At 42.5% G+C, this 15,000-nt stretch overlaps 1 protein-coding gene across 1 annotated transcript in view; it reads left to right on the top strand.

The window, feature by feature from the left end:
* The window catches only part of kif19 (kinesin family member 19), a gene marked incomplete at both ends in the record, with an annotated part of 69,598 nt that overhangs the window by 24,966 nt on the left and 29,632 nt on the right, over positions 1-15,000 (top strand). The window contains one exon of the mRNA XM_080789304.1: positions 14,234-14,344. Within this exon, the coding sequence (XP_080645430.1) occupies positions 14,234-14,344 (111 nt within the window). The remainder of the gene's footprint in view (positions 1-14,233; positions 14,345-15,000) is intronic.

The following is a 15,000-nucleotide window of genomic DNA, read 5'->3' as shown; positions in this document are numbered from 1 at the left end:
AGTGCTCCAGACTTCCCTCTCCAGAGCAACATTAGTGACTTCCTCCTAGGTGCCTTGATCTGCCCCACTGGGGGGGGTCTCCTCCCAGTGGGACGTTCATTATATGTATTGTGTTTTATATGCTGCAATCAGGGCTTTCCTGGCTTTCCTGGCTTCTCTGGCTTTCCTGGCTTTCCCTGAAAGCACGAAAGAAAGAAATGAAGAAAGAAATGGAGAAAGAAAGAGAGCAAAGTAGAACGAGAGAAGTAGAGGACGAAAGGAAGAAAGAAAGAAAGTAATAAAGACAGCTATAAAGAAGAATGAGAGAGAGAGTAAGAAAGAGAGAACGAAAGAACGCAAGACAGAAAGAACGAAACATGATGACAAACAGGATGCCAGAGGACTGTTTTACGCTGCGGGGCGAAACGTGAGTCCTGGAGACGAGGGTCTGGAGCCGTTCGTCCGCACGTTCTTCAACACGTCTTCTCGAGCACGTATTCCGGGATCCCCAGGGACAAGCAGAGATCCGGGCACACCTAATGACTATAGCGCTGCTTTATATAGGTCTTACTGTCTGGCCGTGGCTTATAGCACTTTCTTAGATCTGGCGCGCTTCTGAGTCGTCGTCTCTCTGGAACACACTGAACGTTTCTGACGCTTCTTAAGGTATTATAATCTCCTCTGGAACACTTCTGAGGAACTCTGGACTGGAAACTGCACTGATTGGCTTCTTGAGCCATGCTTTATAGGGTGACGTCGTGGCCTGACATCACGGCACACCTGTACTGTTTCCGTGGCAACGATGACAATGTACACGTTTGTCCAATCTGTATGCAGGCCTGGGGTCTGTATAGAGTGTAATACTACGTCACTTATACTACAATCGGGGTGGTTGTATTCTGTCTCCCTGCTCTTCTATATTGAGACATTTAGATGGTGTCAAAGGTCATGTCTCACTTGGACGTCTGACGCGGATTTTGACCCGAAGGTCGAGATTCAATTTATCCCCTGAGCGAGCAGCCATGCTCTATTCGCTCAATGGTATATTGATTCCACTGTTAGGTTATGTATGATTCATGATGACTATTTTATTTATGTATTCGATGTGTTACCACGTTTTTTTGTCCTTGCTTTACTGTACTGTAAATCACTCTAGATTAAGAGCGTCTGCTAAATGCAGTACATTATACCTGTGAAATTGCAATGGTAAACATTTCAGCCCTTTTGCGCGAAACGAACATGCATGTCCCCCTGTTTGGTTTTGACAAATTGGACCCTAAAGTATAGCCTTGCCGAGCCATGAGGCCCATAGGGGGCAGGAGCCTATCTCCTGTTTCTGTAGCGTGAGGCAGCTTGATGTACAAGTACACCCCCTGGACATGACGCTAGTATGTCGCAGGGACTTATACCCCCTAATCCAACCCTTTGATGCTGAGTGTCCCAGCATCCCATTTTTACAGTCTTTGGTATGACCCGGCCGGGGATCGAACCCCCGACCTCCCAGTCTCAGGGCGGACACTCTAACCACAAGGCCACTGAGCTGGTTAAATTGGACCCTGCTGGTCCTAGTCCTAGTCCTGGTTCTGGTTCTATCGCCGGCCCGTTGCTTGTCCGGCATTTCTTCTGTCTGGACGGTTCACTCCAGCCTCTGTTCCTTTTGTGATTGACATTTGGCCAGCGATCCATAATTGATCACGCGCCATCATTTATAGGTGTAATGAAAACACTGCCCTTAAAACAGGGTCGTGTGTTGTAACCCGACTGACTGACTGACTCACTGACTGACTGGTGACTTGTGTTGGCAGCGCTTGCCTTTTGGCACTCGATAGTGGAGCAAGTCAGCGAGACGGTGTCGAGCACGAGTCAAGTCAGGCGCCGGGGTTGTGAGGTGTGTGGGTGGGGTGTGGGTAGCCGATCTACAAGCTCACAACACGTCGCGCTGTGACGCGTTGTGGACTTGTAGATCGGCTATTTTCAGCAAGCAAGTGAGAAAAAAAAACAGTCATTACGACGGCTGGAGTTGCGGCGATGACACGGATTTCTAAACAAATTATTTAAACGCAAAAACACTGCGGTCAAGATCAGGAGAGTTCAGGAAAAAGCAATTCTCGGGTATATGACATGGAAAGGAGAGGAGGGGCGTTTGCAAAGTGTAGTTGCTTATTTGGGCTTGTTTCTAAAGTAGTTGCTTATTTGGGCTTGTGTGTCTAAAGTGTAGTTGCTTATTTGGGCTCGTTTCTAAAGCGTTGCTTATTTGGGCTTGTTTCTAAAGTGTAGTTGCTTATTTGGGCTTGTGTTTCTAAAGTGCATTTTGACCAAAATAAAACTGAACTGAACTGAAAAATGTGTGCATGCGCCTGGATAGATTAGAAACTACTGTATCTATAGACAGGGGCTATACATATAAACTACTGTATCTATAGACCAGGGGCTATACATTAGAAACTACTGTATCTATAGACAGGGGCTATACATATAAACTACTGTATCTATAGACCAGGGGCTATACATTAGAAACTACTGTATCTATAGACAGGGGCTATACATTAGAAACTACTGTATCTATAGACAGGGGCTATACATATAAACTACTGTATCTATAGACCAGGGGCTATACATATAAACTACTGTATCTATAGACAGGGGCTATACATATAAACTACTGTATCTATAGACCAGGGGCTATACATTAGAAACTACTGTATCTATAGACAGGGGCTATACATATAAACTACTGTATCTATAGACAGGGGCTATACATATAAACTACTGTATCTATAGACAGGGGCTATACATATAAACTACTGTATCTATAGACAGGGGCTATACATATAAACTACTGTATCTATAGACCAGGGGCTATACATTAGAAACTACTGTATCTATAGACAGGGGCTATACATATAAACTACTGTATCTATAGACAGGGGCTATACATATAAACTACTGTATCTATAGACCAGGGGCTATACATTAGAAACTACTGTATCTATAGACAGGGGCTATACATATAAACTACTGTATCTATAGACAGGGGCTATACATATAAACTACTGTATCTATAGACAGGGGCTATACATATAAACTACTGTATCTATAGACAGGGGCTATACATATAAACTACTGTATCTATAGACAGGGGCTATACATATAAACTACTGTATCTATAGACAGGGGCTATACATATAAACTACTGTATCTATAGACCAGGGGCTATACATTAGAAACTACTGTATCTATAGACAGGGGCTATACATTAGAAACTACTGTATCTATAGACAGGGGCTATACATTATAAACTACTGTATCTATAGACAGGGGCTATACATATAAACTACTGTATCTATAGACCAGGGGCTATACATTAGAAACTACTGTATCTATAGACAGGGGCTATACATATAAACTACTGTATCTATAGACAGGGGCTATACATATAAACTACTGTATCTATAGACAGGGGCTATACATATAAACTACTGTATCTATAGACAGGGGCTATACATATAAACTACTGTATCTATAGACAGGGGCTATACATATAAACTACTGTATCTATAGACAGGGGCTATACATATAAACTACTGTATCTATAGACCAGGGGCTATACATTAGAAACTACTGTATCTATAGACAGGGGCTATACATTAGAAACTACTGTATCTATAGACAGGGGCTATACATTATAAACTACTGTATCTATAGACTAGGGGCTATACATTTTAACACAAATTAAAAAGCCACCAAACGCCTATAGATAATATGAAGTGTTACTCTCCACCATTGCCAAGCGAGTCAGGCCGACTCTGCTCCAGCCGTCGGAGCCCATTGGGTGTTCCAGCCAACGAATCAGAGAAAGGCCTTCACCCATGCAAGGCATTGGACAAGGACCCCCCCCCCCCCCCCCCCCAAACACACACACACACCTTTAACAACACCGTCGACAACACTGGCCCTGCTAATTGGTTTCGCGGCGGTGCATATAAGCAAGCTGTCAGCATAACATGTTGGAGCCTGGCTGGTCCTACTCGCCAGGAGCTTATGAATATTTTACTAGCCTCTCTTTTTCTTTTTTTTCTTTTGACATTTTTTTTGTTATTCACGGTGTGTGTACGTTCACGCTCCGGGCCATCTGTTTTGTTGTCGTCCGTCCCTCAAACCCCTCCTCTTCTACACACACACACGCACGCGCGCACACACACACACGGTGCACTCTGTTGGAGAAAATAAATCATTACACTAGGTTTTATCGGCCCATCAGTGAAATTTTCACCGATACGATACGGTCATATCGTATCGGTGAAATCGGCGTCCGATATGACCATATATGGTCATATCCGATACCCATATGGTGGCCGATAACCATATATGGTCATATCGGCCGCCGATATATCGGTGTAGCGATTATCGGTTGGTCTCTAGTGTATAGCACGGTGACTCCACTGAGAGGTCCGTCCGTCCGTCCGTCCGTCCGGGGTGACGTCGTGGAGACTCGCTCCTTCGTCTGCGTCCATGAATTAGTCAGCAGTGGAGAGGAGACGAGAACCAGGTTATAGCAGACACAACTACTGGAGGTCAGGCAGTCCATTTCCTGAGTGGACAATCTGAGCCCTCTGAGCACATTCACTCACCTGGAATGTGTTCTTTAACCCATTCTGACCTGAGATCAGATTCATACGAGGTTTCCACTGGACACACACTGGGTCTGATTAACCCATTCTGACCTGAGATCAGATTCTAAAAATGTCAGTCGTTCTTCGATTTTTCAAAAATAGCAGACCTACAAGCTCGTAGCGCGCCACTCGGTGGCGCGCTACGAGCTTGTAGATCTGCTATTTTTCAATAGCTAAAGCATGACATGATGCCAACACCAAAATGGGTTACCGTTCAGAATGGGTTAACCCATTTTGTGTGGTGTTTTAAAGCATTATGTTATACTTTAGCTATTGGAAAATAGCAGATCTACAAGCTCACTCGGTGCCGCGCTATGAACTTGTAGGTCTGCTATTTTAGAAAAATTGTGAAAATGTGTGCTTCAAATCTTTGAATATATATTATTATTACGGAGTGAACATTTTAACTCAAATCTTTGCTTCTCTTCTGGGGAGGTCCCTGCATGGAACAACATATTTTCAGATGGGGGGGATTTATAAATATAAATTATATAAATATATTTTTTTGGGGTCCTTGACATGAAATATTGAGCATCACTGATACAGAAACATAAGGTTTTTTCAGAAAACTGTCAGGATTTAGAAGATTTTTTTTTATTTCGACGTCAGGCCTATATGGGTTAATTTACACAGGACTCTTAATTGACTCTCAGACACTTATTTCTACCCTTTTCATTTTCACCCTGACTCATTATTTGAGAATCGACTTTAACCCATTCTGGGCGGGAACCCCTTTTGGTGTTAGCATTATTGCGAATGCAGTGAGCATTTACTATGAGACCTAGCAGATCATGTCTGTCTGTGTGTGTGTGTGTGTGTCTGTCCGTGTCCCCCCCCTTTGTGCCCATATATGGAGCTTAGTCAAACACACTCCATATTTGGACGTATAGCTGCTTTGGGGACTCCTTATATGGTTATGGCTAACTTAAAAACTTAACTTAAAAATAACTTAACTTAAAAAAATTATAACTTAAAAATAAATCTTTAAAAAAACCAAATATGTATGAGCTGCGTTCGCTTCCCGCGTTTGCGCGTCTTACCGAGTGGCACGCTACGAGCTTGTAGGTCTGCTATTTTTTTTTAATCGAAGAACGACTGACATTTTTAGAATCTGATCTCAGGTCAGAATGGGTTAATCAGACCAGTGTGTGTCCAGTGGAAACCTCGTATGAATCTGATCTCAGGTCAGAATGGGTTAATGAGGAGACAATTCTAAGTCTAAAGGTGCTTCAAAACAACCTCAGTAATCCTTCTCTGAGTGACTGTGCATAATAAACTCAAGCCAAAACCCTCTCGACCTCCGTGACAAAAACGTCCCACAGCGCGTCGTTGTTGTCGTCTGAGGGTGATCCAGGTGAGAGAGAGGCCAGTGTTGCTAGGCAGATTCATCCAGTGATATTATCTATACGCATAATGCAGCTCCGTCGACACTAACCCATTCTGACCTGAGATCAGATTCTAAAAAATGTCTTCTACATCCTGACAGTTTTCCATTCTGACCAGAGATCAGATTCTAAAAAAATGTCTTCTACGTCAGTCATTCTTCGTTTTTTTCAAAAATAGCAGACCTATACAAGTAGATCTGCTATTTTTCAATAACTAAAGCATGACATAATGCTGACACCAAAAGGAGTTCCCGAACAAAATGGGTTAAAACCACTCGACACAATCTACCACTCTGCCCTCCGGTTTATACCTGGAGATGGGTTCCTTACCCATCACTGTAGGCTGTATGTAAAGGTTTTAACTGGAGATGGGTTCCTTACCCATCACTGTAGGCTGTATGTGAAGGTTTATAACTGGAGATGGGTTCCTTACCCATCACTGTAGGCTGTATGTAAAGGTTTATAACTGGAGATGGGTTCCTCAGCCATCACTGTAGGCTGTATGTAAAGGTTTATAACTGGAGATGGGTTCCTTACCCATCACTGTAGGCTGTATGTAAAGGTTTATAACTGGAGATGGGTTCCTTACCCATCACTGTAGGCTGTATGTAAAGGTTTATAACTGGAGATGGGTTCCTTACCATCACTGTAGGCTGTATGTAAAGGTTTATAACTGGAGATGGGTTCCTTACCCATCACTGTAGGCTGTATGTAAAGGTTTATTATAACTGGAGATGGGTTCCTTACCCATCACTGTAGGCTGTATGTAAAGGTTTATTATAACTGGAGATGGGTTCCTTACCATCACTGTAGGCTGTATGTAAAGGTTTATTATAACTGGAGATGGGTTCCTTACCATCACTGTAGGCTGTATGTAAAGGTTTATTATAACTGGAGATGGGTTCCTCAGCCATCACTGTAGGCTGTATGTAAAGGTTTATTATAACTGGAGATGGGTTCCTTACCCATCACTGTAGGCTGTATGTAAAGGTTTATAACTGGAGATGGGTTCCTTACCCATCACTGTAGGCTGTATGTAAAGGTTTATAACTGGAGATGGGTTCCTTACCCATCACTGTAGGCTGTATGTAAAGGTTTATAACTGGAGATGGGTTCCTTACCATCACTGTAGGCTGTATGTAAAGGTTTATACCTGGAGATGGGTTCCTTACCCATCACTGTAGGCTGTATGTAAAGGTTTATACCTGGAGATGGGTTCCTTACCCATCACTGTAGGCTGTATGTAAAGGTTTATTATAACTGGAGATGGGTTCCTTACCCATCACTGTAGGTTGTATGTAAAGGTTTATACCTGGAGATGGGTTCCTCAGCCATCACTGTAGGCTGTATGTAAAGGTTTATAACTGGAGATGGGTTCCTTACCCATCACTGTAGGCTGTATGTAAAGGTTTATAACTGGAGATGGGTTCCTTACCCATCACTGTAGGCTGTATGTAAAGGTTTATAACTGGAGATGGGTTCCTTACCCATCACTGTAGGCTGTATGAAAAGGTTTATAACTGGAGATGGGTTCCTTACCCATCACTGTAGGCTGTATGTAAAGGTTTATAACTGGAGATGGGTTCCTTACCCATCACTGTAGGCTGTATGTAAAGGTTTATTATAACTGGAGATGGGTTCCTTACCCATCACTGTAGGCTGTATGAAAAGGTTTATAACTGGAGATGGGTTCCTTACCCATCACTGTAGCTTGTATGTAAAGGTTTATACCTGGAGATGGGTTCCTTACCCATCACTGTAGGCTGTATGTAAAGGTTTATTATAACTGGAGATGGGTTCCTTACCCATCACTGTAGCTTGTATGAAAAGGTTTATAACTGGAGATGGGTTCCTTACCCATCACTGTAGGATGTATATGTAAAGGTTTATAACTGGAGATGGGTTCCTTACCATCACTGTAGGCTGTATGTAAAGGTTTATAACTGGAGATTGGTTCCTCAGCCATCACTGTAGGCTGTATATGTAAAGGTTTATAACTGGAGATGGGTTCCTTACCCATCACTGTAGGATGTATGTAAAGGTTTATAACTGGAGATGGGTTCCTCAGCCATCACTGTAGGATGTATGTAAAGGTTTATAACTGGAGATGGGTTCCTTACCCATCACTGTAGGCTGTATGTAAAGGTTTATTATAACTGGAGATGGGTTCCTTACCCATCACTGTAGGCTGTATGTAAAGGTTTATAACTGGAGATGGGTTCCTTACCCATCACTGTAGGCTGTATGTAAAGGTTTATAACTGGAGATGGGTTCCTTACCCATCACTGTAGGCTGTATGTAAAGGTTTATTATAACTGGAGATGGGTTCCTTACCCATCACTGTAGGCTGTATATGTAAAGGTTTATTATAACTGGAGATGGGTTCCTTACCCATCACTGTAGGCTGTATATGTAAAGGTTTATAACTGGAGATGGGTTCCTTACCCATCACTGTAGGCTGTATGTAAAGGTTTATAACTGGAGATGGGTTCCTTACCCATCACTGTAGGCTGTATGTAAAGGTTTATAACTGGAGATGGGTTCCTTACCCATCACTGTAGGCTGTATGTAAAGGTTTATAACTGGAGATGGGTTCCTTACCCATCACTGTAGGCTGTATGTAAAGGTTTATAACTGGAGATGGGTTCCTTACCCATCACTGTAGGCTGTATGTAAAGGTTTATAACTGGAGATGGGTTCCTTACCCATCACTGTAGGCTGTATGTAAAGGTTTATAACTGGAGATGGGTTCCTTACCCATCACTGTAGGCTGTATGTAAAGGTTTATAACTGGAGATGGGTTCCTTACCCATCACTGTAGGCTGTATGTAAAGGTTGGTTGGCCTTCATTGCCTAAGAGACGAGAACAACACTGCACTGTTTTAATTTATCTACAAAGCCTTACTTTAAAAAAAAATGCCAACATATCTTAGCAGCTTATTATTACATCCCAAAACTGGCCAACATGATCACACCCGCTCCCAAAACTACCTCATGTTAGAAGTCCCCATGTTGACTTCCGAATGAGGTAAAAAAAAACAGCCGTTCATGTGGAACTGTCTACAACCAATGTTAAAACATGTGGAACTGTCTACAACCAATGTTAAAACATGTGGAACTGTCTACAACCAATGTTAAAACATGTGGAACTGTCTACAACCAATGTTAAAACATGTGGAACTGTCTACAACCAATGTTAAAACATGTGGAACTGTCTACAAACAACCAATGTTAAAACATGTGGAACTGTCTACAACCAATGTTAAAACATGTGGAACTGTCTACAACCAATGTTAAAACATGTGGAACTGTCTACAACCATGTTAAAACATGTGGAACTGTCTACAACCAATGTTAAAACATGTGGAACTGTCTACAACCAATGTTAAAACATGTGGAACTGTCTACAACCAATGTTAAAACATGTGGAACTGTCTACAACCAATGTTAAAACATGTGGAACTGTCTACAACCAATGTTAAAACATGTGGAACTGTCTACAACCAATGTTAAAACATGTGGAACTGTCTACAACCAATGTTAAAACATGTGGAACTGTCTACAACCATGTTAAAACATGTGGAACTGTCTACAACCAATGTTAAAACATGTGGAACTGTCTACAACCATGTTAAAACATGTGGAACTGTCTACAACCAATGTTAAAACATGTGGAACTGTCTACAACCAATGTTAAAACATGTGGAACTGTCTACAACCAATGTTAAAACATGTGGAACTGTCTACAACCAATGTTAAAACATGTGGAACTGTCTACAACCAATGTTAAAACATGTGGAACTGTCTACAACCAATGTTAAAACATTTGGAACTGTCTACAACCAATGTTAAAACATGTGGAACTGTCTACAACCATGTTAAAACATGTGGAACTGTCTACAACCAATGTTAAAACATTTGGAACTGTCTACAACCATGTTAAAACATGTGGAACTGTCTACAACCAATGTTAAAACATGTGGAACTGTCTACAACCAATGTTAAAACATGTGGAACTGTCTACAACCAATGTTAAAACATGTGGAACTGTCTACAACCATGTTAAAACATGTGGAACTGTCTACAACCAATGTTAAAACATGTGGAACCGTCTACAACCAATGTTAAAACATGTGGAACTGTCTACAACCATGTTAAAACATGTGGAACTGTCTACAACCAATGTTAAAACATGTGGAACTGTCTACAACCAATGTTAAAACATGTGGAACTGTCTACAACCAATGTTAAAACTGAAAAACAACTTTGAGATCGATCGGAAATCGGTTTTACACACACACGGCGCACCGCACGACGGGTGGCGTGCAGGCAACCCACGCATGTAGAACTCGCCTTCCAAATCCACTCGGTCAACAGTGACTCAGTCAGACATTTTAGTTTTTAGTTTTTTTTTAAATCTCATCAAAGTCTGTAGGCGTTTGCTGTCCTGCGTGCCAAAGTGTGTTTGCCTGTTGCCATGGTGACGGTCTGCCACGAGCAGAGGAGACGACGCCGTTTGATGGAGACCGCTTCCATCCAATCACATCGCTCACTGTGTCAGTTTGATGGACACCGCTTAGCCTCCCATCCAATCACATCGCTCACTGTGTCAGTTTGATGGACACCGCTTAGCCTCCCATACAATCACATCCCTCACCGTGTCAGTTCTCTCACCATGTCCGTTTGATGGTCACCGCTCAGCCTCCCATCCAATCACATCCCTCACCGTGTCAGTTCTCTCACCATGTCCGTTTGATGGTCACCGCTCAGCCTCCCATCCAATCACATCCCTCACCGTGTCAGTTCTCTCACCATGTCCGTTTGATGGTCACCGCTTAGCCTCCCATCCAATCACATCACTCACCGTGTCAGTTCTCTCACCATGTCCGTTTGATGGTCACCGCTTAGCCTCCCATCCAATCACATCACTCACCGTGTCAGTTCTCTCACCATGTCTGTTTGATGGTCACCGCTCAGCCTTCCATCCAATCACATCACTCACCGTGTCAGTTCTCTCACCATGTCCGTTTGATGGTCACCGCTTAGCCTTCCATCCAATCACATCACTCACCGTGTCAGTTCTCTCACCATGTCTGTTTGATGGTCACCGCTTAGCCTTCCAAATAATATGTAATTGGCCACTGACCCCCATCTGAAAATATGTTGTTCCAGGAAACTGGTTGCTGTTTCTCTGCTATAGACATTACTCTATAAGCCATATCTCCAAAACTAGACAAACTGAACAAACAACCAATATGTCAATTTGAAGCTATGATTCACCTGCTTTCGTATGACATGAAGAAAAGAACAGGCAGTCCCTCATTTTGACCAATTTTGTCACAGTAATGTGCTCTTGTACAGTGCAGTTTGGCAGTGTGTGAGCTGGGCGGATTCTTTTATTATTGACGTTTACTCAAGCAAAAAAACGTTGATCGCGGTATATTTTTTGAACTATAGTATACTTCTTCTGCCACTGAAGCCTTGCACTTGCCCATGGTCTGATTGTTTGAAGCGTGTGGGCACTCACGCACACACACACACACACACACACACACACACACACACACACACACACACACACATCATGCACAGAAGCTCAAAACGTGTCACTTTGCAATGTGCTTCTATTAAACTAACTTGTAGATCTATTACACGTGTTAAAATATTTTTCTATGTTGTTCTGCATGCTGCAGCACACAGCTGCTGCTGTCCCGTTTAATTAATTGCTGCAACTCACCAGTAATCACTTTATAATACTTTAATTTTCTAACAGGTTAATTTTCTAAAGTAATTATAAGTTCTTCTGAATACGTGAGTAGCTGCTTCTTCTCGGGTGTCATGAGGAGAGACGGGCATGCCCGCCTCGCCACCCGTGCTGCCGTTGCATTGTGTTGCGTCTTATCAGACGACTTAACCCATTCTGACCTGAGATCAGATTCTGCTAAATGTCTCCTAAATCCTGACAGTTTTCTGAAAAACCCTATACTGTATGTTTCTATGTCAGTGGTTCTCAAACATTTTCATGTCAAGGACCCCCAACAATATTATGTAATTGGCCAGCCGACCCCCCATCTGAAAATATGTAGTTCCACGGACCCCTCCAGAAGTCATAGATTTGAGTTAAAAAACGTTCTCGGAAAGAATATATACATTCCAAATTTGCGCCACATTTTCACGAATTTTCAAAAAACTAACAGACCCGAGTGCCACGCTACGAGCTTGTAGATCTGCTATTTTTCAATAGCTATAAAGTATATGACATAAAATGCTTTAAAAGACCAAAAGGGGTTCCCGTCCGGAGTGCGTTAAGGAGATGAGGTGTGGGTGTTCCAGGGTGTAGGGTGCAGGCGCTGCAGGGTCTGCCCGCTCGGCAGCTGTCCTGCGTGGGCATCGTCCGTCCATCCATCCATCCATTGAGAAGCAGCCTATATCCGTATAGGGTGTGGCTCATCCCGCTGTAACTTAAGAGAGACGTGTGGCAGATGGGATCGCAGGTGTTATCAACACCACAGGGGGCTTAATGAGGCTCCCGTACGTTACACACACACATACACACACACGTGTGTGTGTGTGTGTGTGTGTGTGTGTGTGTGTGTGTGTGTGTGTGTCTGTGTGTGTGTGTGTGTGTGTGTGTGTGTGTGTGTGTGTGTGTGCGCGCGTGTGTGTATGTGCGCGCGTGTGTGTGCGACTGTGTGAGTGAGAGCTCGCTTGCTTGCGTGCAATTGATTGATTATTCAGAAATGTAATCGGTACGAGGTATATACAGTCACCAATTAACGCTAACAGGATAACTATGGTCCTTATTATGTATTTAATTAATCTAGCATACTAAATCAACACAATAGAGGCCGGGTATATGCGCCTGACATCATCATCAAACCAGGAAGTTATAGGAACGCCTACTGACTGAGTGGCAAAAAACTACTTTCTGGCCTCGACAGCCCAGACATTCACACAGAAAAGTCCTATAATCTGATTGCATTAAACAACGTCAAACAAAGTTAGTCACTTTAAGCATACACAATGCAAAATACACGCGGCACACGACAGCCTTTGTGTGTGTGTGTGTGTGTGTGTGTGTGTGTGTTCTTGCGTGTTCATTAACGTAACAGGAGGTCATCATCGTCGGGGCGTACACCTCGTGTCTCTAACGTCACATAGTGCTGCATCACGATAATTGTGTTTCTTTTTTATTATTAATTATTCATCGGAAAAAAGATTGCGATCTAGATTCAGACACGTATACGTACGCCGTCTCAATTCCTACATTTTAATTGGAGAATGGTGCAGCACTATTATAGTTGGCTGTTCGATTCATTTTAAGTTACTCTTGTGTTTTTGCTACACGAGGGGAAAAATAGCAGATCTACAAGCTCATAGCGCGGCACCGAGTGCCCCGCTACGAGCTTGTACAATGTACTGTCTGCTATTTTTGAAAATTCGTGAAAATGTAGTGCAAATCTTTGAATATATATTCTTTCAGAGCCAACGTTTGTAACTCAAATCTTTGCTTCTGTAACACTTTACTTCTTAAAGGATCACTTGTGTTAGAAGAATCACGTAAAGGAGCACTTCACCTAGAAAATGCATAATGAGCATTATTAGTGAGGAGAAATTATATGAATTATATGTTCCATTAACGTCCATAGACGTCTCTCTCTCTCTCTCTCTCTCTCCGTCCATATCTCTCTCTCTCTCTCTCTCCATCTCTCTCTCTCTCCATCTCTCTCTCTCTCTCTCTCCCTCCATCTCTCTCTCTCTCTCTCTCTCTCTCTCTCTCTCTCTCTCTCTCTCTGCATGTGTGTGATTTAACCATCCGGCTCCTCTTCCAGTATAAGTGTCCGTATTAAAAGTCAGATGTTCTGCTCTTGAATTTAGATGAAGGGGCTTCAAAGTGACCGGCTCGGTGTCCGAGAGGAGGAGGAGGGGGGGGGGGGGGGGGGGGGGTCGTCATCAAAGAAGCAGAGTAGAGGGCCCTACATGGAGCTAGCTCTCTGCTTCCAGCCGGCCCGACCCACTGCCCCATTTCAGCCCCATATTATCAGCCCCATGTCAGCCCCATATGGTCACCACGGGCCCTCGACCGCAAATGACTCTGACCCTGACGTTGATGCTGGGTGAAACGGCACATCATGTCTTTAATATCAGTGAAGTAGATTATTAATAACTCTCTCTCTCTCTCTCTCTCCTCATCAGATGGTGGTGCTGATGGACCCCATGGAGGATCCAGACGACATCCTGCGTGCCAACCGGTCCAGAGAGAAGACCTACATGTTCGACGTGTCCTTCGACTACACCGCCACTCAGGTTGAAACATTATAAATATAAAGACTACAACATTATAAATATAAAGACTACACTGCCACTCAGGTTGAAACATTATAAACATAAAGACTACAACATTATAAATATAAAGACTACACTGCCACTCAGGTTGAAACATTATAAATATAAAGACTACACTGCCACTCAGGTTGAAACATTATAAATATAAAGACTACACTGCCACTCAGGTTGAAACATTATAAATATAAAGACTACAACATTATAAATATAAAGACTACACTGCCACTCAGGTTGAAACATTATAAACATAAAGACTACAACATTATAAATGTAAAGACCACACTGCCACTCAGGTTGAAACATTATAAACATAAAGACTACAACATTATAAATGTAAAGACCACACTGCCACTCAGGTTGAATCATTATACATATAAAGACTACACTGCCACTCAGGTTGAAACATTATAAACATAAAGACTACACTGCCACTCAGGTTGAAACATTATAAACATAAAGACTACACTGCCACTCAGGTTGAAACATTATAAATATAAAGACTACACTGCCACTCAGGTTGAAACATTATAAACATAAAGACTACACTGCCACTCAGGTTGAAACATTATAAACATAAAGACTACAACATTATAAATATAAAGACTACACTGCCACTC

The sequence above is a fragment of the Protomyctophum bolini genome (assembly GCF_963924005.1).
Source record: "Protomyctophum bolini genome assembly, chromosome: 18".
Lineage (NCBI taxonomy): Eukaryota > Metazoa > Chordata > Actinopteri > Myctophiformes > Myctophidae > Protomyctophum > Protomyctophum bolini.
The sequence above is the reverse complement of the archived record's forward strand: the minus strand, read 5'-3'. Positions and strand labels throughout refer to the sequence as shown.